Source organism: Jaculus jaculus, chromosome 6 (assembly GCF_020740685.1).
Source record: "Jaculus jaculus isolate mJacJac1 chromosome 6, mJacJac1.mat.Y.cur, whole genome shotgun sequence".
Taxonomy (NCBI): domain Eukaryota; kingdom Metazoa; phylum Chordata; class Mammalia; order Rodentia; family Dipodidae; genus Jaculus; species Jaculus jaculus.
Window position 1 is genome coordinate 105968928 of NC_059107.1, and position 24887 is coordinate 105993814.

Here is a 24887-nt window from a genome sequence, read left to right on the forward strand (position 1 = left end):
TCGAAGTATTTACACACGAAGACCACTCTCTTCATCACTGAGTACAGGAACCTTTCAAGTCTGAACAAGGTGACTGACTGTTCAAACAGCATTGAGGAGAAGGGTAATTACTAAAAGGTCAAGGAATCCCTCCTAGAGTATCTCTAACTTCAAAACCAACTTTGACTTCATGTGAGACCCACTTCATTCATACCAAGCCTTATTTCTAAAGTAGAAATACTTTACTCTGCACTCCTTTCCCCTACTCAAATTCTTAAGTTCACTTCCAATGAACAAGAAAAGTACAGGGTCTAACAGCACTCAACAGGCAAATCACACAAGTATAAAAAGTCAACTTAGAAGAAACATCACTATTCTAAAAGAGCAGGTATGACCCCTGACATATTCAAACACTTGTGCCATTCCAAGTAATTCAAGGTATATTCTTGTTAATTTACCTATTTACTATTCCAAATCTATTTATTTGTAAATAATACCTTATTTTTCTTCATAGTTAAAAGAAGTACCAGCGAAGTAAGTAGAATTTCCTTGAATTGATAAACAAAGTTCACTCTAAATTTTGGAGTCAGGTTATGTGGTTTTGAATTTGAGTCCTGCCACTTTCTTGGCATTGATTCCCTCTCAACTAGAACAATAATAGTACCTTCTGTGAGGACTAAGCTAGTACTTTAAATGCTCAGAACTATGTGAGGCACTCTACATGCACTTGTTAAGTAAAATATCATAACAACTTTTTCATTGTGATAGTAACTAGTCAGGTCTACAAAATGATCTCATAAATCTGATGTATAATTTGAATTGACATTGTATTTCTGCATCTTCATCAGTTAACTCACTTCCCAGAGCATAGTGAAAGTGAAGTAAAGATTATTATAGTTTGTTTTGTGGCTCTAGGCCCTAACAGTTCTCTTGAAGGTAGACTGGCCAAGAATGTGAATGACACACTGATTTTTGTTTATGATTATAAAATGACAGAAAACATAGTTTTGCCTTTAAAGTCCCTAACACTTAATAAAAGAAAATTGAGATATAACTCGCATATAACTTTGTAAAAATGTTGATACATAATTCACATACAACATAACTTATGCTGTCATCAGTCCAATTCATCCTGCTGTTTTTATTCATTTTTAAACTTTCTATCTGGACTGGTCATAATACATCTGATCTCTGGATTTTTTTTGTTTCTTTGTTTTTTTTTTTTTTAAGAGCTTACTTAGTATGCTCTCTAGCATATATATATATATATATATATATATATATATATATTTGTATATATATATAGATATATAAATATATAGATAAAATTTAACAGAGAAAGAGGGAGAGAGAATGGGCACACCAGCCACTGCAGACTCCAGACGCATGTGCCCTCTTGTGCATCTGGCTAACGTGGGTCCTGGGGAATCGAACCTGGGTCCTTTGGTTTTGTAGGCAAATGCCTTAACTGCTAAGCCATCCCTCCAGCCCAGGTTTTTTTTTAAATTGTTTATTTATGTGTGTGTGAGGGGTGTCAGAGTCCCTTGCTGCAAGAGAATGTCCATCTGGCTTTATGAAGGTGGCTGGGGAATTGAACTCAGGCAAGCAGGCTTTGCAAGCAAGCACCTTGCACTGCTAAGCCATCTACTTGCTAATGATTATTTGTTGACTACTAATCCCAGTAAACAAATACATATTGTTTCATTTAATCACCATAAAAATACATTAAGGTGGGTATTAAAATACTCCAATTTATAGTTGCACACCAATTAAACTCTTGGTTGTAGCTAGTGGTTGAAGTGATGTCTGAACTTGTGTGTGTGGCTGTAGCATATCTTTTTTTTTTTTTTTTTTTCATATGTTCAAGGTAGGGTCTCACTCTAGCCCAGACTGACCCGGAATGGATAGGCTGGTCTTGAACTCACAGTGATCCTCCTACTTCTGTGTCACTACGCATATTCTTTCCACATCATGCTACTTGCCTTTGGCAGAATATTTCGTTCTTCATAGAGTGGTAGAAAGGGGGCAAATATAACTTTTTCTGAATACTCTGGTTAGGGAATTTTTTTTTTTTTTTGAGGTAGGCTCTTGCTGTAGTCCAGGCTGACCTGGAATCCACTATGTAGTCTCAGGGTAGTCTTGAACTCGTGGTGATCCTCCTACCTCTGCCTCCCGAATGCTGGGATTAAAGGCGTGTATCATCACATCTAGCTCAGAAATCAATTTTTTAATTTAAAAGAAGTTAAATAAGAAATAGAAATAACTGGAATTTATTTTCAGACTTCAAATTGAAGTCAACATAATACAAAATAGAATTGTGCAGAAACAAACCATCCTAATAGTGATATATCTAAATCATAACACCAATATACCCAAATTATAACATCTTCACTTGAAATGGTTCAGCATTTCTTGCTATTGTAACTACACCTCTCTTTGCCCACCAAATAAATTAGGGTAGGCAAGAAAAAGAAAGAGGGCTGGCAAGACAGCTTAGTGGTTAAGGCACTTGCCTGTGAACCTTATGGACCCAGGTTCAATTCCCAGTCCCCAAGTAAACCGGATGCACATGGTATGGTAGCATATGCATCTGTTTGTAGTGGCTAGAGGTTCTGGTGTGCCCATTCTCTCCCCAACCTCAAATAAATAAATAATTTGAAAAAGAAGAGATTCTTGTCCATGTTTTCACATGTCACTATCATGTAAAAAGATATCAGTACATATCTTCTTCATTTTTGGAAATAGTTTTTCCACAATTAATTCTTGAATATCTGTTTCTTACGTTATTCAGGACTGTGTTAGACACAAGTGCAGAAATTCTCTCTTACACACACACACACACACACACCCTGGAGATTATGAAATGAAGTGTGTTACAGCTCCTGTGGAGTTTCCATATTAGTTCAGGCTTTCATAAAAAGAGGTAGTGTTACAGTGTGATCTGAGTACTTAGGATTTGGAGCCTGAGTTATAAAACTTGCCATCTCCACTTGCTGTGTGACCTTGTCATTTGATTTTAAGACTCGATCTCCCCTCACCCCCCCATTAGTAACAATTTGTGGGCTTCAAGTGAAGGCCGGTAGTTTCAGTTCAGATGTGTGCACCAAGGAGGTGACTAAGGAAATGTTAATCTCACACAGAGGTGTGTGCTGCTTACACGTCTGGAGTGCCTGACCTTATCCCATGCACAGTTCACACCCAGCTCGCCCGCAGCCGGGGGACGTGTCTTTCTCGCTGCGGCTTAGGTGTGGGCCCGGGGAGGCGTCACAAAGAGCCTATAGAAAGGTCCCCATCTCTGCAGCGCGAGCGGCCGCGCTGCTAGAACGTCGGCCGCCAAACGTTCGGTTTCGGCTTGTTGTTACAACTGTGTCGCTAGTCACTGCGTTCGGGTTCTGCGGCTAGGAAAAAAAAAAAAAAATTTTTTTTTTTTAAATAGGAAAAAAGAAAAGCGAAAGAAAAAAGCCCAAAGTCACCGCGCTGGACATTCTCTCTCGGCCATATCTCCGCGGTCCCCAAGTCCCCGCCCCGCCCCGCCCCACCCTGGAGCGCGAGCGAAGGCGCAAAGAAGGGTTTGCAGGCGTCTGCGGGAAGAAAGGAGGGGTCGGCGCCGGCCAGGAGGGACGGGCCGGGGCGACGGCGCGGGGTCCCCGGCCGGGGCAGGGGAAGCCCGGGGGCGCCGCGCCGAGGCGGCCGCGCCGGGACGCTGCTCGCGCAGGCCACCGGGTGGGGGGGGGGCGGCAGAGCACGGGCGCGCGCCGGGCCGGCCTGCGAGCCTCCCGGGTTCCCCGAGGCACACCCCACACCCCCGCGCCCAGCTCTCTCTTGGTTTCGACCTGCCGGCTGGGCGGGGCGCGGCCGGGGCCGCCATTCCCACAATGCTCTGGGGCGTGCCGCTGCCGCCGCCGCCGCCGCCGCCGCTGCCGCCGCCGCCGCCTCCGCCTCCGCTAGTGGAAGAAGATGGCGGAAGGCGGAGCGGCGGACCTGGACACCCAGCGTTCTGACATCGCGACGCTGCTCAAAATCTCGCTCCGGAAAGGGGACACCTGGTAGGGGCCAGAGGCTGAGGTGGCCGCGGTGGCCCCGCGGAGGGTGGCGGACCGGGCGGGAACGGCGGGCTGGCGTCTTTGGCGGGTGACAGGTGCGGGCAGGTCGGGCCGCGGGCGGCCCGGGGCACGGCGTGATTTGGGGGCAAAGGTTGGGACGGAGACGAGGGCCCGCGGAGGGCGGCGGCGGCGCGGTCCTCGGGGCGCTCGCGGGGCCGCTCCCACCTCGGGCCTGTGCCGGGGGGCCGGGGAGCGACGCTCGCCGCCGGCCCCGCGCGCTTTGACAGATCCCCGTCCCGCCGCCCCAGCATCCCGCCTCGCCGCGCTTGCCCGGTCCCCTTCCATCCGCCGGCCTCGTCGGCGTCCGACTGGCCCCAGTGATCCCGACTCTCGCAGTCTTCCGGGACTCGGGCTTGCAGGATGTTTGCGGTGTGCACCACACAGGTGGCGTGTGTCCCGGCTCCACTTGAGAACCCGAAACCCTGTAATTTCCACTTGCCTCTTCCGGAGGAGGGAGGCGAGGAGCCGGGGACCGAGGGGCTGAGAGAGACACCACGTGGTCCCCTTCTTCTGTAGCGGCTGGGTGGCAGCCGGCGGCGGCGGCGGTCCTGTTGGAAGTGCAGCCCTTCCCTCCTGTTGGAAGGATAACGTAGGCCTGCATAAAGTAGATAAGTCCACTTGAAGCCAAAGTCTTGCTAAATATTCAAACTTGCAAAATGCCAAAAGGCGTACTTGTACTTGTACTGCTGAAGGAAGCATGTGGACATTTTGATAGTAGTCAGCCATAGTCAGTGACATCTAGAATGACTTAAATTTATGGATATATGACATAAAGGGAAAGTGCTGTATTAGGGAAAGGGGAGTGTACTTTTTAAATACAGTAAAAAGTTATTTTCACTTTCGCCTGTCTTTATAGCTGGTTTAGCAGTTTTGTTTTTTTTTCCATGTGCTCCATCCAGTGTGGTTTAGTGGAAGGACTAAGTTCTACCACTTGTCTTGTAACAGGACTTTGAGGCAAATGGATTTAAATCATTACACCTCAGTCTATGTACAAAAATGGGACAGTAGCCATTTTTATGTTAGATGTTTTATCTTGACTTAGTTAAATATTCTCAAATGTTTGCTGTATATGAAATACTAAGTTATTTCTGCTATACAAACTGCTGTAGTACTGGAGTCTTTCAAGTAAGGTGATAGATAGGTGACAGACTTGGCACTTGAATTTAAGTACTTTGATCGAATTGTTGGAACTTTTTTCTCTACTTAGGTGCCATACTGTGTTTCTGTAATATAGACCCCCTAAATGGTGCAAAAACGCACTTGTTGCATTACAGCAGACAGTATGCCCTCCTGGTGACTTAAATAGTTTTTGTTCATATTGTAATGTTCCTACATCGTGTTGTTTATTACTGTGGAGAAATTGGACATTGCCTAGAACACCAAGAGCCATGAAGTTGTAAAGATGATGCCAGGCTCTGCTCTTACAGGTTAAAGAACATTAAAAAATAATTTACTTGTCGGGCGTGGTGGTGCATGCCTTTAATTCCAGCACTGGTGAGGCAGAAGTAGGAGGATCATCATGAGTTTGAGGCCACCCTGAGATTACATAATAAATTCCATGTCAGCCTGAGCTAGAGTGAGACCCTACCTCAAAAAACCAGGAAAAACAAAATTTCTTTTTACTCAGCCTATGTGCCACTTCCTAAAAATATAAATATGACTATAAAGTAGAAATCTGTATTTAAAGTGCGATGTCAGTGTCCTGCAGGATATTGGAGGAATGTGTGTATTATGTGTATTCAACTTTATAAAGTTTGTATTTTTCCAAGGCGTATGTTTTTTCTTCTTGACAAAGTCACTGTGTTACATGTGACAGTACCTACAGGACAAGTACATACACAGGTGAGGGATGTCAGCGCTTTCACCTCAGATTGCATAGTGTCTAGTCAAGAAGATGCAAGTTTTACCTTTTCATTAAAAAAAAAAAAAGCATGATACTGGGGATTTGCCAAAGCCTTTTTGATTTATGTGAGCCAGTTTACTTACAAATTGGCAAGGAAACTTGCCCCCTCCCCAAAAGTGTGAAAGTTTGATTTGGAGTTTAAGGTTTTAAGCCATGGATTAGTGTATTATGGATATTTAGGCAAATCCTGTTTTGTAGGTGTCTGTGTGCAAATAGAACATTGTCTTGACATATGGGTATGATCGTCTCAGAAAGACTGATTGTTCATTGAACTATTAAGACAAAAATTGTAGCCAGTCGTAGTAGTGCATGCCTTTAATCCCAGCCCTTAGGAGGCAGAGGTAGGAGGATCATCCTGAGTTCGAGGCCACCCTGAGATTACATAGTGAATTCCAGGTCAGCCAGGCTAGAGTGAGACCCTACCTCAAAAAAACAAACAACAACAAAAAAGTAAGGTTTAATGCAGATTGTTAAAAGTTTGACCAGCTGTATTCACTAATTAGCACTTGAGCATTTTTCAGATAGCAGTTTCTTATAACCCTCTCAAATACTTAGATAACATTTGATTCTCCATGAATATTCAAGGTTCTGGTTATTTATAAGTAGTGAGCGTTATTTACCTGTAAGCTCATGGTCTTGTAGTTAATGATGGTATGAGTCACTCAACTCTGAGGGGAGAGCAACACACTGCATAATGGCACCACATCCGAGTTGATGCAAAAAAGTTGATGAAAAAGATGAATTAGAAGAGTTGTCAAGAGTAGAACAGTCATCTCATTATTTGTTGATCTTTGTTTCAATTCTAACAAGACATTCAGAAAGCTAAGAACATAATTGGTTAGAATTTAGCAACTATGGAAAAAATTGAGAAATTGAAGTTGTTTAGCTTAGGGGCTGGAGAGATGGCTTAGTGGTTAAGCGCTTGCCTGTGAAGCCTCTCCTCTGGTTCTAGGCTCGATTCCCCAGGACCCACGTTAGCCAGATGCACAAGGGGGTGTCTGGAGTTTGTTTGCAGTAGCTGGAAGCCCTGGTGCCCCCATTCTCTCTCTGCCTCTCGCTCTCAAATAAATAAAAATAAACTAAAAAAATCATCTAAAATTTTTTTTTAAAGTTGTTTAGCTTAGAATGAGTTTAGACACCTTTCAGATACATGATAGTTTTTTTTTTCTGAAATATCAAATTAGCTTAATTTTCATGCTTAATTACATGTGAACATTTTAAGACACTAAAGAATGATAGCTAAATGAATGAGTTACAAGCGGAAAAAATGGGCTGTAAAATGCTTTCTTTGGAGATTTCTACCTATGGTGAATATATAACTACAGATCATCAAAACCACTCCTTTGTTTTCCCAAGTTTTACTAAATTTTATGCCAGTCATTTCCAGTAATATTGATGTGTTATGTTTAACATAATGTGTAGCTAACTTTACATCTAATAGGCTTAAGGTCACTTTGTAGGGTAATCTCAATTTGTATTTACTCATTTAACATATCTTCTTATTTCAGTACATTTCCAAAGAATCTGGTACAATGAGGTTTTAGATGGCATTGATTTCATTGTTTAAATTTTCCTTCCATTCCTTCTGTCTTACTTCAAAATCTTTGGGGCCTAATTTTATTTAATCCCTTGGGTTTAAGCAGCTTCAACATGACAATAATCTTATAGTCACAAATCAGTTAATAATCTACAGGGCACTATGAACATAAATTCCAAATTATTTAGCTAATACTTATAAAGAATTTTTGACATTACATTACTTTAGTTGCCCCAGAGTGTTTACTGCCAAAAAGGGTGTGTCTTTTATCACTTACAGAAGATGAAACTAGAAAGAGAAACTTAAAATATTGATGCTTTGTTGAAAATAAGAATAGAAATAGTTGTATTAAAGCATATTTTCATATTTTAGATACTTAAAATCTAGAGAAGCAATTTTTCTTACTTTAACTCTTTTTGTAAGCTTATTAGTGAATCAAGGGTCAAGGAACCTGATTTGGCCAAGATGATCTGGAGCTAGTCAGTGGTTTCATACATCTGTTTTGTGATAGTCAGGTTTTTATGTTTTCTAAATTAAACACTTTTCCCATTGGCACATATAAAGTTTTTACGAAGTACTTTGTGAATTATTTACTCTTATATGTAGTAAGAAAAAAATTCGCTTGTAAGGTCATGACCTACAATAGCACATTTAAAAGCACTTGTGTGTCAGTTGCTGCTATAAGGATATATTGACTTAATTGTTCACTGCGACAGTTAGCGAACTGGTAGTATTGTTCAGATTTGACAAAATAGGAGTCTTAGGCTCAGGGACACACAGCAGTACAATTTAGAACTTGACCATAAGTAGTTTGGATTCTAGGCTCATGCCTATAAATCACTGTACTAAACCAACTCTTACTTCATTTAAAATAGTTTCAACTTTAAAGAGAAAATAGACTCCTTTTCCTCTATAGATGGAGCCTATTTTATATTTAGCAGCGGAATTCTTGCATTTTTATCCCACACTTGTCTCTTGTGACTGTTCAGGTTAGATGTGTTGGAGTATGTAGAAAATCTTAACATTTTACTTCTGGAAATTAATCATGCTTAAAGATAAGCAAATATCTAGATATATATGTATAGGACAATTGTCATTTGATCAAAACTACACTAGGACAGAACTAGCTAAGATCATTTATTGGAGGGGCAATTTTGATATTCAGTTTAAATTTATAATAGAGACAAGACCCATTCTCATTGTTTTATACAATAAGCAGGTAGGGTATTTTATTTTAGTAGTTTGTCTATATTTGAAGTGTGTTGGCTATTGCTACAGATACATAAAGCTATTTTAAGATAGCCCTACAAGAACAGCTTAGCATAAAAAAACACATATTTTATGTTCCATGTTTAACAACTGATTTTTTAAAATACTATCTTAATGAATTTGTGAAGTCGAAGTCATACAACACCTTTGTTTAAAAAAATGTATTTTATTTATCTGAGAGAGAGAGAGAATGGGTGCGCCAGGGCCTCCAGCCCCTGCAAGCGAACTCCAGATGTGTGTGCTCCCGTGTGCATCTGTCTTTTGTGGGTCCTGAAGAGTCAAACCGATATCCTTTAGCTTTGCAGGCAAGTGTCTTACCCGCTAAGCCATCTCTCCAGCCCCATACAACATCTTTTAACGTGCCTGTGCATGTGGAAGCTAGAGATTGACTTCAAATGTCTTCCTCATCACAGTCCCTACCTTGTACTATAGGTTCTCACTAAACTTAGAGCTCACTGAATCAGCTAGACTAATTAGTGAACTCTAGGCCTCTAGTCTACCTCTCCAGCTCTGGGATCACAGGTATATACCACCACGCCTAGCTTTTATTGGATGAGTTAAGGATCTGAACTCAGGTCTTCATGTTTGCTTTACTCAGCAAGCACTTTTACCCAGTGAGCCAACAAGATGGTCTAGGCATATTCATGTTGATGCCTCTTTAGCATCTTTCTGAAAAACTGGTGGTTCTGTAGCATCAATGCTACTACAACAATCAGTTTTGGTATTTTAGTCTTGGAATGTATCCATTTTATTATATGAGGTTAAAGTTATTTTTCTTTACTCACCCTGAGAGCTACTTACTAATATTAGCTAAAATTATGGATGAAAAAGAGTTGAAATCATGGCGTATATTCAGAAGCTGGAGGTGGAGTGATGGCTTAGCAGTTAAGGCCCTTGCCTGTGAAGCATAAGGATTCAGGTTTAATTCTCCAGGTCCTACCTAAGCCAGATGGACAAGGTGTCGCATGCATCTGGAGTTCGTTTCCAGTGAGTGGCTAGAGGCCCTGGCATGCCCATTCCCCCACCCTCTAATAAATATATTTAAAAAAAAAAAAAAGAAAGAAAGAAGAGGAAGCTTGAAAATAACTGCTAAGGGTTGATTAGTCATTATCTTATTTGATCTTCAAGATAAAGTATCAAAATATTATTTTATATTTATCTTTCTCTCTCTGTGTTTCTCAGTTTGATTTTTTTGAGGTAGGGTCTCATGTTAGCCCAGGATGACCTGGAATTAACTATGTAGTCTCTGGCTGGCCTTGAACTCATAGCCATTCTTCTACCTCTACCTCCCAAGTGCTAGGATTAAAGGCATGCACCTCCATGCCCAGCTCTTCTTTCTCTCTCTCCCTCTCTCTCTCTCAAAGATTTAAAGAGACTCTTAGATTAAGAGAAAAAAAGACTTTAAAAAGCATAGAGAGCTTCTGCCATGTGGAAGGCAGGAAGAGGGTAGAGAAGACCCTGTGGGAGTAGCCCCCACCATCTTAGCCCAGGTGGGCTACGGACGAGGGAAGCTTACCAGAGCAAGGACCTGGAAGTTCAAAAGCAATGAAAAGCCAAAAAGAGCATATCTGAGAGGGCTTGCTTATGGTTCACATGTGATGGTACCTCTGCAAATAAACCATTATTGAATTGAGTAGCCTCAGCCAGTCAGCCATTACTTTAAATGTTTATACTATGTACCTTTTAAAGTACATTCCTTTATCCCATTTGATTTCAAAGCTTTTTAAATACCTGGTTATAATTTACAAATAGTGGTGCTGCCAGTTTCTCCTTAGTTACTACTCAAATATAATTCATAGTATTTTACTGAACCATGGAGTTTTTTCTTCCTTCATAATCTACATTTAGAATTTTTCAATAGTTGCCTGTTTTCCCTTCCTTGTAATGCCATTCCAGTTTGTGACTTTGATTTTCATTTTCTCAGTTGTGACTGTAATTTATAATCTGTATGCCATTTATTTCCCTGAAGTCATTTCTTCAGACTCTTCCGTGTAGACTAAAACAGAGAAATACACTTCCTTAAAATTTTGTCATCCAATTTATAAGGGAAAAAACCTACTGAAGAAATCTAGCATATTACTAACCCTAAGTGACTTCACCTTTTAGTACAGATTAAATGTCTGAGGGAAGGATCAATAATTACTGTTTAGAAAGAAGGAAATAAATTCAGATTATGAAATAAGGTAGACAACCCTTCTAGGACTAACCTACATTTGGTTATGACTAGACTGTTTTTACCGCTGGCCTCACTGAGATTCTGCATGATTTCTTTACAGCTTTTTAGAAAGCAAGGGTGAATATGGTCTACTTTTTCTCCCCAGGAGGAGAGCTAAAAATGCTAACCATCCCTTCTACTCTCCTTTTGAGTAGACCCACACATTATGTGATAACTCCACTGTGAGAGAAAATTGCGTAGCAGAGCTACTTGTGTAAAGGTTTCCCTTTGTTAAAGAAGTTGAAGGACCTCACAGACAAGCCCAAGAGTATCTTTAAGGGCAATTAAATCAAAACCTGAGAACATTACAGACAAAATTAATCACATAAAATGGCAACATTTTCCTTTATTATGGCAAAAGGTAATTTGGTTTCTTTCTGTTACTCAGCTTTGTTTTGTAACTTGTCAATGTAGAGATGTTCTTTGATAATGATGGAAAATTCATATTGATTGAATTTCATGATGAAGAACTTTTGACCTGAGATGATAAGCAGTTATTTATGCCATATAGTTTGGGCTACGGTCCACAAGTATTGTTAATTAATTGTGCTAAGAGTCTTTTTACATGTATGAAATATACAGTATTTTCTTCATGGATTCAGGACCCAAAGTTACAAAGTCCTACATGGTAATATTGGACCATTAGTAGAAAAAGGTTTCTAACGGATAGTCTAACCTTCTGAAGCCTGTATAGATGGTTGAGCCATTCCCAGATTATGGGAACAACCTAAAAATTTTTGTTTTGTTTTATTTTTGAGGAAAAAGAATGGGCTCACCAAGAGTTTCCTGCCATTGCAAACGAACTCTAGACACATGCGCCACTTGGTGCATCAGGCTTTTTGTGTACTGAGGGTCATCAGGCTTTGCAAGCAAGCACCTTAAACCAGTGTGCCATCTCTTCAGCCTAGGAAAATCCTTTTTTTTTTTTTTTTTTTTTTTTTTTGAGGCATGCAACATAGAAAAGTTTATTTTACACAAGTTAAAATAGTCCTTTATGAGTAGAGACCCAGAAATATGACACACCAAATTTACATCCAATTCAGTCTGAAGAAATTTCAATATAAAGTTCAACAAAGTCCTTTAGAAGCAGTTGCTTTTGGATTCACAGCGGTACTATTTGTTACATTGTATGTCTTATAAATTTCAGTTGGTCAGTCTACAATCTCACACATACTATTTTGAGGAGAAATTATTATGAATTGGGCATTTTTTTGTTTGCTCATAAACTACAGGGAAATATACTTGTAGTGGTGAAGAGTAAATGCCAAGGGCAGTGAGCTGAGTGTTTTCTCTCCTCCTGGAAGGTTGAAGATCTTTTAACTTTTCTTAGGTGGTCAAATACTGAACGTGACTCCTTCAGAGAAAGGGTGCAAGCTCTCACCAAGCTATAGCTCTGCATTCCTACCCAATGTGAGCATTTGGTAGTTTTTCTTTATTTGTTATTAGGAACTAATTAATTTTTAATTTTTTAGGTTATTTGAGAGAGATGAGAGGGAGAGAGAGGAGAATGTGGACATGCCAGGACCTCCAGACACTGCTAACAAACTCCAGAAGCATGCACCACTTTGTGCATCTGGCTTATGTGGGTCCTGGGGAATCAAACCTGGGTCCTTAGGCTTAACAGGGAAGTGCCTTAACCACTAAGCCATTTCTCCAGCCCAGGAACTACTTAAAAAAAATTATTTGAAACAGACAGACAGACAAAGAGACAGAGAGGATGGGTATGTCAGGGCCACTGTAAATGAACTCCACATGCATGTTCTACTTGTACATCTGGCTTTAGGTGGATGCAGGGGAATTAAACCTGGGTCTTTAGATTTTTACAGGCAAGAGCATTAACTGGTAAGTCATTTCTCTAGTCACTGGAATATCTTTTTGGAAAGTGAATTCTTAGAAGTTTTAAAATCAGAAAGCAATTTTGTCAGACTAGTGAAGCAGCATTTCATCTGTTACCCACATGGGCAATCTGTAGTTTTATATTGTCATAGTTCAGCCTTTTAGTGTTAGCTCTCATGTCTATTACCTCTGCCTTGAGGCTGTTGTTTTCTTCCTGTTTCCTGCAAATGCCTTACTCTTTCCTGCCTTATTAGGTCTTATACACAATTCCTACATTTTAAATCCATCTTTCTGATTCTTGACTTTGCCCTATTTCTGTTCCCGGCTCAAAGTTGATTTCTGTAAAATCATCCCTTAATCCACACAGATCTATGATATCTCCATTCTGGTTTTTAAATAAATATGTAACAACAGCCTTATTGTAATGTAATTTTCATACCATACATTTTTCCAACTTAAAGCAGACAGTTCACTGGGTATTAGTATATTCACAAAGTTGTGTAACATCATAATCAGTTTTAAACAATTTCACCATTCCAAAGAGAAACCCTGTGCCCACCTCTCCTGGTCTGTGCAGTCACAAATCCAGTTTCTGCCTTTATACAATTGCCTATTCCAGACATCTCTATAAACAGAATCATGTAATATGTATAGTGTTTGTGTTTGGATTCTTTCACTTACTGCAATCTAGGTTTATCATGTTGTACAATGCACGTTTTTGGTATCACTGACCATTGTATATTAACTCTGAATTTATTCATCAGTATATTTCACTTTTTGAGGAACTGCTGAGGAACTGCTGCACTGTTTTCTAAAGCTTGTATACACTTTACATTATATTGTACATTCTTGTTGACCATAAGTATGAAAGTTCTGTTTTTCCATATCCCTGTCAGCACTTACAGTCTATCTCATTTTATGGGAGTGAAGAGATACTTCATTATAGTTTTGATTTGAATGTCCATGGGAACTAATGAGGTTGAGCATTTTAGCTGTTTATAATGTTTCTTTCAAATATGTGTTAGATCCTTTGTCTGTTGTTGACAGTTGTTTACTTTCTTATCATTGAGTTGTAAAAGTTCTTTAGACACTTGATCTATCACTTATCTGTAGGTTATTTGCAAATTTTTCTCCCTTTCAGTAGATTTTCTTATACTTTCTTAATATAATATTCATTGGAACACAAAAAGCTTTATTTTAATGGAGTCCAGATTGTCTATCTCTTTTGCTACTTTTTTGGGGGGAGGAGGGGGTGTTCAAGATGGGGTCTTGCTCTAGCCCAGGCTGACTTGGAATTCACTATGTAGTCTCAAGGTGGCCTCGAACTCATGGTGATCCTTCTACCTCTGCCTTCCAAGTGCTGGGACTAAAAGGGTACACCACCATGCTCTGCCTGTATTGTTTTGAAATCTGGTACTGTTGAGTCCCCCAGCACCACGTATTTATTTAAAAGTTACTAAAAAATAAAATTAATAAAATATGTTAATTTTACCTGCCTTATTTATGATACATACAATTGTTACTTTGTAATAATATTAAATATATATTGGTGTTTCAATATTAGTGACTCACTTTTCTTTTTAGTAGACTATCTTAACCCTTCTCATTGGCAGTCTCTTCCCCTTTATTTCTTAGACAAATAGCCACATAGTGAATATTGTGTGTCATTTTTACCCAGAGATCTTCCTCGCACTGCTAACCTCATACCTTAAAGCTACAAATACTAGTTTGTGTTAAGATCTGTGCTAGTTAAGGTATTAATGTGGGAGAAGGAAGAATTTCAGCAGCTAGAAAATAGTGTGACATCCTAAAATGGGGATAAGTCTGTATTAATCCTTCAAGTGTAAATGTTCAAAATAATAAGTGTTAAATGTTCAAAATAATGTATATTGGGTTTAGAAACTTAGAAAAATTATGCAAAAATATACAAAACATCCAAGGAATGATAACTGCTAAATGTGGGGCAAGTGTGTGCAAAGAGAAGGGATCTAAGGAGGGAATGTTTTGTGTGTGCATGGATGATTGCTTTCAGTACTGTAAAGTATACCTATGTGTCAAACATTTGTAAGTGAGGTTGCTTGAAAGGACTTTTTGTTTTGAGAATGTCTCAGTTTTTCTTAGTATTTTTCCTTCTTTAATTCTTTTATACCTTAATTCCTTTCCTTTCTCCTCTCTCCCTCCCTCCCAGTTCTTCCAGTGTAGAAAACTTACATAGAGGCCAGAGAGTTTATACTTTAACGGCCAAACATTATTCGTTACTATTTCCTCCTTCCCATATGTTTACCAAAATTTTCATGTCAAATACAGTTGTAGGAGCTCTTTACTATGAAAAGCCATGTATATTTAAGGCAACAAGGATTACATATACACATTCTGGATGCATACTTGGCCTCCTTATTTGTCTCAGGTTAGCTTTAAAAAGAGGTCATATAATTAGTTCTTGTTAACTGATGGAGTTAATCTTTAGAGCAGTTATAAATAGGTTAGAGATGTCTGCAGCTTGAGCATGGTGATAGAAAGAGATGGTAAATCAGGACACTTACTTATCTAAAGTTATTTCATAATTTTCTTTGGATTTACCAAAACAGCGAGAGTCCAAGTGTTAGTAGTACTTTTAAAATGAGACTATACATATTATATAATGATATATATAATATTAGATGCTGACAAATACCTCCTCAATGTTAAAAATGGCTCTTCAGAGCTGACATTGCAGCTCAGTGGTAGAATATCCTGAGCTGTTGTGTATGATCACTTAACGTGAAAAGAGCTTATATCTATAGTAGACCTCAGGGTTTTTTATGTTGCTTATTTTTTAGTGAGCAAATTTCCTTTCTAAAAGGAACCTCATAGCAAGCGGGGGAGGGGGGATAAGAAAATTAGAAGCAAAATAATTGTGAAAACAAGTTGAGATGGAATGTAAAAGATCACCCACAACTTAAAGTTTGTAATTCTAGAAAACCCAAAAGAAAAATTGTGTTCTTTAAATATATATATGTATTTATGTGCACATACATACATACGTACAAGCAGAGAGTGGGGGAGTATGGATATGCCAGGGCCTCCCACCAATGCAAATGAACTCCAAGATGTATGCACCATTTTATGCATTTGGCTTTATGTGGATACTGGGGGAAGTGAACCCATGCCATCAGGCTTTGCAAGCAAGGCTATTAACTGCTGATCCATCTCCCCAGCTTAAAAATAGTGTTTTCAAAAATTGTTTTATTTTTATTTATTTATTTATTTGAGACAGAGAGAGTGGGAGCACCAGGGCCTCTAGCCACTACAAATAAACTCCAGACGCATGCACCACCATGTGTATCTGGCTTGCATGGGACCTGGAGAATAGAACGTGGGTCCTTAGGCTTTGCAGGCAAGTGCCTTAACAGCTAAGCCATCTCTCCAGCCCCAAAATAGTGTTTTTTATGTGTGTGGTCTTAATTGATGTGAAAGTATGACTCATAGGTGTAGCACTGAAATAGAGGCATAGAGTTCATACTTGGGCTTTCCCAAGATCTAATATTTACCAAGGTTAACCGGCTTTGACAGTGCAATCTTTTTCCTTACCCTCCTTCTCCTCTTCCCCTTTCCCCATGCCCGTTTCTTCCTTTGGGCAGTGTTTTGTGTATTCCAGACTGGCCTCAAACTCACTAAGTACCCAAGATTGAGGTTGAACTTCTGATCCTTCTGTCTCTTATCTGCTCTGAGTACAGGACTGCTCTGAGTACAGGACTGAGTACTGGACTGCTCTGAGTACAGGACTGTCAGGGCATTGTATATGCTAAGCAAGTGATCTACCAATGGAGCTACATGCCCAGCTTACTTTCTTTTAATAAACAAACTAAAATTACTTAATTACTTGGACGTTACATGTGTATGTGTGTAAGAGAGGAAGAGTGTGTGTGTGTATGTGTGTATGGATGTGACAGGATCTCTTGCTGCTGCAGTTAAACGCTTGTCCAGCAATTTTTGTTTGTTTTTTCCAGGTAGAGTCTCACTCTAGCTGAGGGTGGCCTCAAACTCATGGCGATGCTCCTACCTCTGCCTCCCAAGTGCTAGGATTAAAGGTGTGCGCCACCACACCTGGTGCTTGTTCAGCTTTATGTGGGTGGCTGGGAAATTAACCCAGCTGGCCGGCTTTGCTAGCAAGTGCCTTTAGCCACTAAGCTAACTCCCCAGGCCTCTCAACCTTGTTTTCTTAATAAAAACAATGAGTAAAGTTTGGTAGACACTTTCTTTCAAATTAGTTTTGATTCATATTCATTGCCCTGTAATAACATAGTCTGTTCTCACTTTTAAAAGAGAATCCTGAAAGAATGAGAAAGTTTTTTTTAAACAAAAAAATTGAAAACTCTGCATTAAACCTTACATAAACACACCGTATATATTTCAGTGGTGTAGATATTAGAGCTTTAAAAAGGTGTGGAGTGGCATGGAGAGATGGTCCAGTGGGCAAAGCACTTACCCTGAAAGCTTGAGAACCTGAGATTTGATCCTCTGCACCTGTGTACAATGCCAGGCATGGTGACATACACCTATAATCCTAGCACTGAGGAAGCAAAGAAAGGTGCTTCCTGGGGCTTGCTGGCTAGCTTGTCTAGCTGAATGGCTAAGCTCTGAATTGAGTGACACACCCTTTCTTTAAAAAAAGTTATAAGGTGCAAAGTGATAGAGGAAGACAGTATCTTTCTCTGGCCTCCATGTACATTCACCCATGTGTCCACACACACAAGCACACAAGAACACACATTGCACATACATGCAAAAATTTTTTTTAAAGAAGTGGGTTTGGGATGTAGCTATGAGTGCTGCCTAGTCTGTACTATCCCCCATATTGGATTCCCAGCACTTAAGAGAGTTGGAAACAAGAAGGAGGATCAGAAATTCAGCCATCCTTGCCTCTTTTTTTTTTTTTTTTTTTTTTTTTTTTTTTGGTTTTTCGAGGTAGGGTCTCACTCTGGTCCAGGCTGACCTGGAATTTACTCTGTCATCTCAGGGTGGCCTTGAACTCATGGCAATCCTCCTACCTCTGCCTCCCGAGTGCTGGGATTAAAGGCGTGCGCCACCACACCCAGCCATCCTTGCCTCTTTTAAGGCCAGTGGCAGTAGCACAGTAAGACCTATTATATGAGGCTGGAGAATAAGTGAGAAGTGAAGTAGAAATATGAAGAGAGGACTGATTGTAAAGCCATACCAGAAAAGTATAGATCGGTGAAGGAATGAATATATGCACTAAGAAGGAAAAACAAGAGAGAAGAAGCTGTCTTTTGGGAAAATCTCTAAGGAGGTAGAAATAAGTTGGATCCAAAGCATAGGAATAAAAAATAATTGGCCTAGAATTTAAAGAGAGTTATAGTCCACTGACCTTTAAAGGAATCAGGTGAGATTAAGATACAGTACAATGAAGTTGGGCAGAGTCATTGTGTCTAGCTTCTTTATAAAGTGGGTATCAAAGATGTCTGCTCAACCTAATGAGTTAAGACTGTGAGACTAGAAAAGATTGGAAATAATTACTAGGAATAGAGAAGACCATGTTGTAAACACGCACAAGGATTGCAGGTAATCCCTGAAAAATTTTGAGAGATTGAAGACCATAGATTTTTAATCTCTATTAGATTTCTTTAGTAATTCTGAACTCACATACTACAACTGTGATAGGTATGCTTTCATATTTATGTACTGGTGTGTAAGCATCAAGGCAAATGAGCACATATAAGGCATTCAGGTAAAATTCTTTGTAACCCACTGGCAATGACAAATGATAGTTACTAAACCACAATTAAAGGTCTTCATCATGAATAAAATGATCTTTCCGAACATACATGGGTTCATTTTCTCCATTACTGCTTACATGGGATTGTACATATATCAGTAGTGTATATAAATACTTTACCTTGGATTGTATCTTTGAAGCATAGCCTCCTCTGTATTAAAAAAAAAAAAGTCTAAATTAGTATACTAGCTGCAAAACAATTACTACTATGTACAGTGAGGAATTCTGGCTATTTGAACATAAATACTTACGTAGTCTCAGGTCTGTATAACTAAATGTACTTGCTTCTCAAGCTTGATCAGCTTCAAGTTAGCAACCATGTCAGTTTGAGGATTGTCATTGTGCTATGTATGTGCTATGTGCTTTGTATGTTTCTTAATTGGTCTCAATATATTGTTTTTTGCTTTCTGACTTATTAACTGGTTGCTTTATTTATCAAAAAGTAGTATTTTTTCAAAACTGAATATGATACTGTATATCAAAATCATACTTGATCACTAATTATACTTATTCAGTGAAAATTCTTCAAGGCCTATTTAGATTTTTTTTGTTATATCAAATGCAAGTTTATTTGTTTAGAAGAAAAATAGAAATATGAAAATAGTATAAAATTAATTTCTTTCAAAATAAATAGTAGTAACATAATATATTTCATGAATTTTGGTGCAAATATTGTTTTTTTTCCTGAAAAGAGCAACCTATAATATTTTTCTGGGAGTAGGAGAGGGCAATTTAAGACAGAGTCTCATTGTGTGCAGGTATTCTGAAACTCCCTAAACAGGCTGGCTTCAAATTTACAGCAGTCCTCCTATCTACCTCCCAGCTGTTCATAGTATGTGCCTATGCCACCACCTAGTACTCTCTTTTGTTAAACAGGAGACTTCAATTTCAACCTTAGTAAGTTTACTCAGTTTATAAATGATATGTTGCCTTTTGCTCTAACTCTCTGTTAAATAAGAATTTCCTTTGTATCTTTAGATGCTTTTACGTTCATATTTATTGGTTTTCTTTCTCTCTCTCTCTCTCTTTTTTTTTTTTTTGAGGTAGGGTTTCACTCTAGCTCAGGCTGGCCTGGAATTCACTATGTAGTCTCAGAGTGTCCTTGAATTCAGAGATCCTGCTACTTCTACCTCCCAAGTGCTGGGATTAAAGGTGTGCACCACCACACCTAGCTCTGGTTTTGGTACTAGGTTTTTGAACACAGAGCCTTTTCAGGTACATTAGTTACTTTCTTCAGTGATGTAACAGAATACCTGACATGAAGCAATTTCATGAAGGAAGGGTTTATTTTGGCTTAATGGTTCAAGGAAAGTCTATTGTGGCAGGGAAGGCCTGCTACTTCACACCTGCAATTAGGAAAAGAGCCAGATGCAGTCTGGAGCTCTAGCACATGGAGTGGTACCCCCTGTGTTTATAAAGTTGAGGCTTCCCACTAGAGTTAACCTAATCTAGAAAATCCTTACCAGACAGACCCAGGTGTTTGCCTCTATTGTAATTTTTTTTTAATTATTTATTTATTTATTTGAGAGTGACAGACACAGAGAGAAAGACAGATAGAGGGAGAGAGAGAGAATGGACACGCCAGGGCTTACAGCCTCTGCAAACGAACTCCAGACACGTGCGCCCCCTTGTGCATCTGGCTAACGTGGGACCTGGGGAACCGAGCCTCGAACCGGGGTCCTTAGGCTTCACAGGCAAGCGCTTAACCGCTAAGCCATCTCTCCAGCCCATCTATTGTAATTTTAAATCCCATCAAGTTGACAATGAAGATTAACCCCAGGAAGTACCTTACTGCATTTTACTTTTTAAGTCCATCTAAAAATTTATTTTCTACAGTTCCACTGTAAAACAGCTTGTGTTTCTAAAAATCACCCTGGCATGCAAAAAAAAAAAAGAAAAAAAAGAAAAGAAAAGAAAGAAAGAAAGAAAAAGTCAGAGTTAAAACTACCGGGCATATGAAAAAATTAAGGTTATAGCACTCAAAACTGTCATTGACACTTTAAAAAAAAACTAATAAAAATGGTAGCACATATTAAGTGGTTAATAAATACACATGCTATAAAAATAGAATGTTTTATTTTTCAAAGACTAGGCATGCTTATGAGTGGCACTGAAAAGTATTACATTTGTAAATTATTGTGAAGTAGTACAAGGTGGATTTTCCAGTCTTTTCAACATCAAGACATTTTAACAGTAAATATGGAGTCTGTGGCTTGTAGCACACCTGATGAATTAAGGTAGATGTTTTAGTTGTATGTGAGTTTGTGCATGTCTGTAGGCTAAGTACAGGAAGGTAGTTTTCTGTGCTCACAGAGTTTATATGTCAGACAGAGTTAGAACTATGACATGGCACCTAAGAGCAGATCTAAAAAGACATTCGTGGCCATGCATATAACTTGCTTCAACCTAATTCTGCCTCCAATTATGAATAAACTTTTTAAGCATATAATACAATGCAATTTTTTGTATTCAAGTTGATCCTTAATAAATTAATTTTTTAAAGATTTTATTTTTGTTTATTAGAGATAGGGAGAGAGTGAGAATGGGTGTGCCAGGGTCTCTAGCCACTGCAGACAAACTCCAGATGTATGCACCACCATGTGCATCTGTCTTATGTGGGACCTGTAAAATCGAACCTGGGTCCTTGTGCTTTGCAGGCAAGCCTCTTAACCACTAAGCCATCTCTCCATCCCAATAAATTAATTTTTTTAAATTAAGAACTCTTGATTGGTACTGCTTGCGTAGGAAGCCTGGACTTCTTGGAGCATAGTTGCAGGAACCTTCGCGTACTGACCCTGGGGAAGCACTTCTAGGCAGCTGCTTTCTAGGAGCTGGGAACCCCGCCTTCAGTGTGTGTGGGGTTACCCTGAGGCCCCTTTCCTATTGTCCCACTGCACAACAGTGGGCTTCTTTTTAAAAAGATTATTCTCTTAATCTTTTTAACAGTTCCAGCTGCTTTCTCAGCCTGCTTGTTGGAGGAAATTTTAAACTTGATCCTTTCTGCATAGATAGCAGGTTTTTCATGTCTGCTCTGCTCATTGTTCACTTTTCACTATAGATCTGAATAAAGGCAGTGAGCAATGATCATGTGTCTTAAAATTGGGACTAGGGTGTGATTTCCTGAGTTGAGATCCCCCAAATCCAAGCAAAGACACTTCTGTATCAAGATAGGCAGTAGAGATAGGAAAATCTGCCACAAGCTTGTGTGCCAGCTAGCCTTGTATAGTGCATGTACACAAGAGAGACTGCCTCAGACAAAGTGGAAGGTCTGGACAGGCAACCAAAGTTCTTCTCTGACATCCACACATGTGCCATAGCATGTGCATGCACACTCACACACTGATTGAAAAGAAAACCTAGCTGGGTATGGTGACGCATGACTTTAATCCCAGCACTCAGGAGGCAGAGGTAGGAGGATCACTGAGAGTTTGAGGCTGCCCTGAAACTATATAGTGAATTCCTGGTCAGCCTGAGCCATAGTAAGACCCTACCTCGAAAAAAGAAAAAAAAGAAGAAAAAACCCTAAAATCAGAGAACACTGAATAGCATTCTAAAGAATAAGAATGTATAAATTAGAGGTGTTTTTATTTGATTGAGAACTTTATCATATGAACACATTGCAATTTTTAATTTTATTTTTATTTATTTGAGAGTTACAGACAAAGACAGAAAGAGGCAGAGAGAGAGAGAAAGAGAGAACGGGCACACCAGGATCTCCAGCCACTGCAAACGAATTCCAGATGCATGCACCACCTTGTGTATCTGGCTCCCTGGGTACTGGAGAGTCGTGCCCCGAACCAGGGTCCTTGGGCTTCACAGCAAGCGCTTAACCACTAAGCCATCTCTCCAGCCCAACACATTGCAATTTTATCATATTCCCATCAGGTTATCTATCTTCTTACATTGCTACTCCCCCATCCCCAATACATGGAGTGCCCTCCTCAGTGGTGTTGTCTTTAATCACTGTGTGGTCATGAATGTACCAGTTGGTCCCTGGGGGTGGGGGCAATACCTCAGAGTAAAACTTCCTGCCCCATGGCTCTTCATTCTTTCTGCCTCCTCTTTCGTCTACAATGTTTCCTGAGCTGTGGAAGGCATTTTAGAAGTTCCTTTGATGTTGGGCTCTCAGCACTCTCTCATCTTCTCTTTGATGAGTTTTGAATCTCGTCAGTGTCTACCACCATCTCCATGGAGAAGATTTTTCTGGCTATCATCTGTAATGCTTCCTGGGCCCTGGCGCCTTGTCTCATGCTAGACAGTCAGCTTTCCTTTCTTGTCATTCTGATAGGTCTTGGGTCTCCCTGGCATTCTCTACCATCCACATTGTGTTCAACCTAGTCTGAAGTACCAAGGGTGTGTGTTGGGGATTTTTCCTCCTCACTGTTATGATTTTATAATTTTATTATTTTGACCATGTAAATAAAGGAATATCAGGATTTGGGCATATTTTATAGATTTAGGAATACGGTTATAACAGTGCAACAAATTTATTTTATGGTATTTAAGTGGAACTTATTTATATGCTTCATATAATTGCATCTTTGGGGGGATGCCTATTGACACTCTGTAAGGCTTTTTTTTTAGCCTTGTTAGGTTGCAACACACATTGTCTTTACAGAGCTCACACTTGAGAACCGCATAATCAAGTTACAAAAGATGATCACAGGAAAATATTCTCATCATGTTTTAACTAAATTTATGATTTTGTGCTGAGCTGCATTCATAGCTGTCCTGGGCCAGATGTTGCCACAGACCATGGGTTAATAAACATGCCTGCAAGTTTATTTCTAGTATAGATGCTTTATTTGTTTCTATTTCCTGACTTGTCATTTCCACAAAATCCTATAAGATACTGGTGTCCATTAATAGAAATATTAGAATATAAATAATAGATAATAAAAAATAATAAATATTAGAATATAAATAATAGAAGCCCTTTTTCAAGTGAAGGGAGTGTTGAAAGCCATTAAATGAGAATGTTTCTTATGCTAATAGTGTCAGTACATACAAAGTAGTCTCTCCAAGATCAAGACAAAGAAGGATCATTGTGAGTTTGTGGCCTCCCTGAGACTACATAGTTAATTCCAGGTCAGCCTGCACTACAACAAGATACTACCTCCAAAACCCAACAGTAAATAAATAAAAAAAGGAATGTTCTCAATAGTCTATTAAAATCTCAGATGATTTACTCAGTACTTTAGATATAAATTCTTATCATTAATGTGAACATAAGATGACTGTTGATAACTATTATACAAGTAGTTTTTATTGTAAGGCATTTATAATTGCAGTATTAATGTTAGCTCAAGTCCATATTTCTACTTTTAATACATATGCTATTAACTATTTGAGAAAACTAATTGGGAAACCTAGGTTTATTTTCAAGGTAAAAGTCAAAAGTATTTCAGTAAATTAACTGTGGATCAAAATCAGCCCTCCCAAACAATATCAGACCCAATACCTTACATGAATAGTGAATATGAGTAATATGAATAAGTACTGCCAAATCATTAAGGAACAGATTTACCTCATTGTTACAAGACCAGTTTTTTAGATATAAAAGAGGAAAATCTACCCTAAAGGAAAGGGAAAAACATCCTGATAAATATAGAAAAATTTCAGACATTGCACACTTAATCACAGTAGTGTAAAAACATTAAGTAGAAGGGCATTTCTTAAACAATCAGTATTTTATCAGAAACATATATTTTACTGAATGGTGAAATTAGATATTTTAGCAGTCCAAGTCAGTGATCAGATTAAAAAAAAAAAAAAGGTTGGAATAAAGTTAGAAAATACTGGGAACCACATTATTCTCATCAGGCAGATGTTGCCTAGCCTTAACTTCTAGTCTAGCCCAGGGACTTCCAGCTGAATGAAGAAGAGGGCTGCCTGTCACATTGGCATTCTCTATTCCAAAGCTACTGACTGACAGGAGCTGCTGTTCTGTGCCAGGTGCTCAGGACTGGAGTCAGACCATCTGTCCAACTGTTTACATGTCCACACTTTTATCTGGTCTTACTCCAGGGGGTGGAGGCTTGATATACATTGTAAATCCCACCCGTGCAAAATCTAGGGAAGTCTGGCATGGTGATGCTTGCCTGTAATCCTAGCTACTTGGGAGGCTGAAACAGGAGGATTCATGAGGTCAGCCTAGGCTACATAGACCCTATTTTTAAAAGAAAAAGAAGAATTCAAGGGCATTTCCAACAAAATAGAGCTATTGAAATCTCAGGTGGATATGAAATTTGTCACTTTTTGAAAAAAAA

At 39.2% G+C, this 24887-nt stretch overlaps 1 protein-coding gene across 3 annotated transcripts in view; it reads left to right on the plus strand.

The window, feature by feature from the left end:
• Positions 1–24887, plus strand: part of Usp15 (ubiquitin specific peptidase 15) — a 198860-nt gene that overhangs the window by 56934 nt on the left and 117039 nt on the right. For 2 of the 3 annotated variants that reach the window (XM_045151646.1, XM_045151647.1), the window contains exon 1: positions 3888–4025. The exons of the other annotated variant lie outside the window; for it this stretch is intronic. In XM_045151646.1, coding sequence (XP_045007581.1) covers positions 3937–4025 — 89 coding nt within the window. In that variant the 5' untranslated portion in view covers positions 3888–3936. Of the gene's footprint in view, positions 1–3887; positions 4026–24887 lie in introns of those variants that run through there. 3 annotated transcript variants of the gene reach the window in all.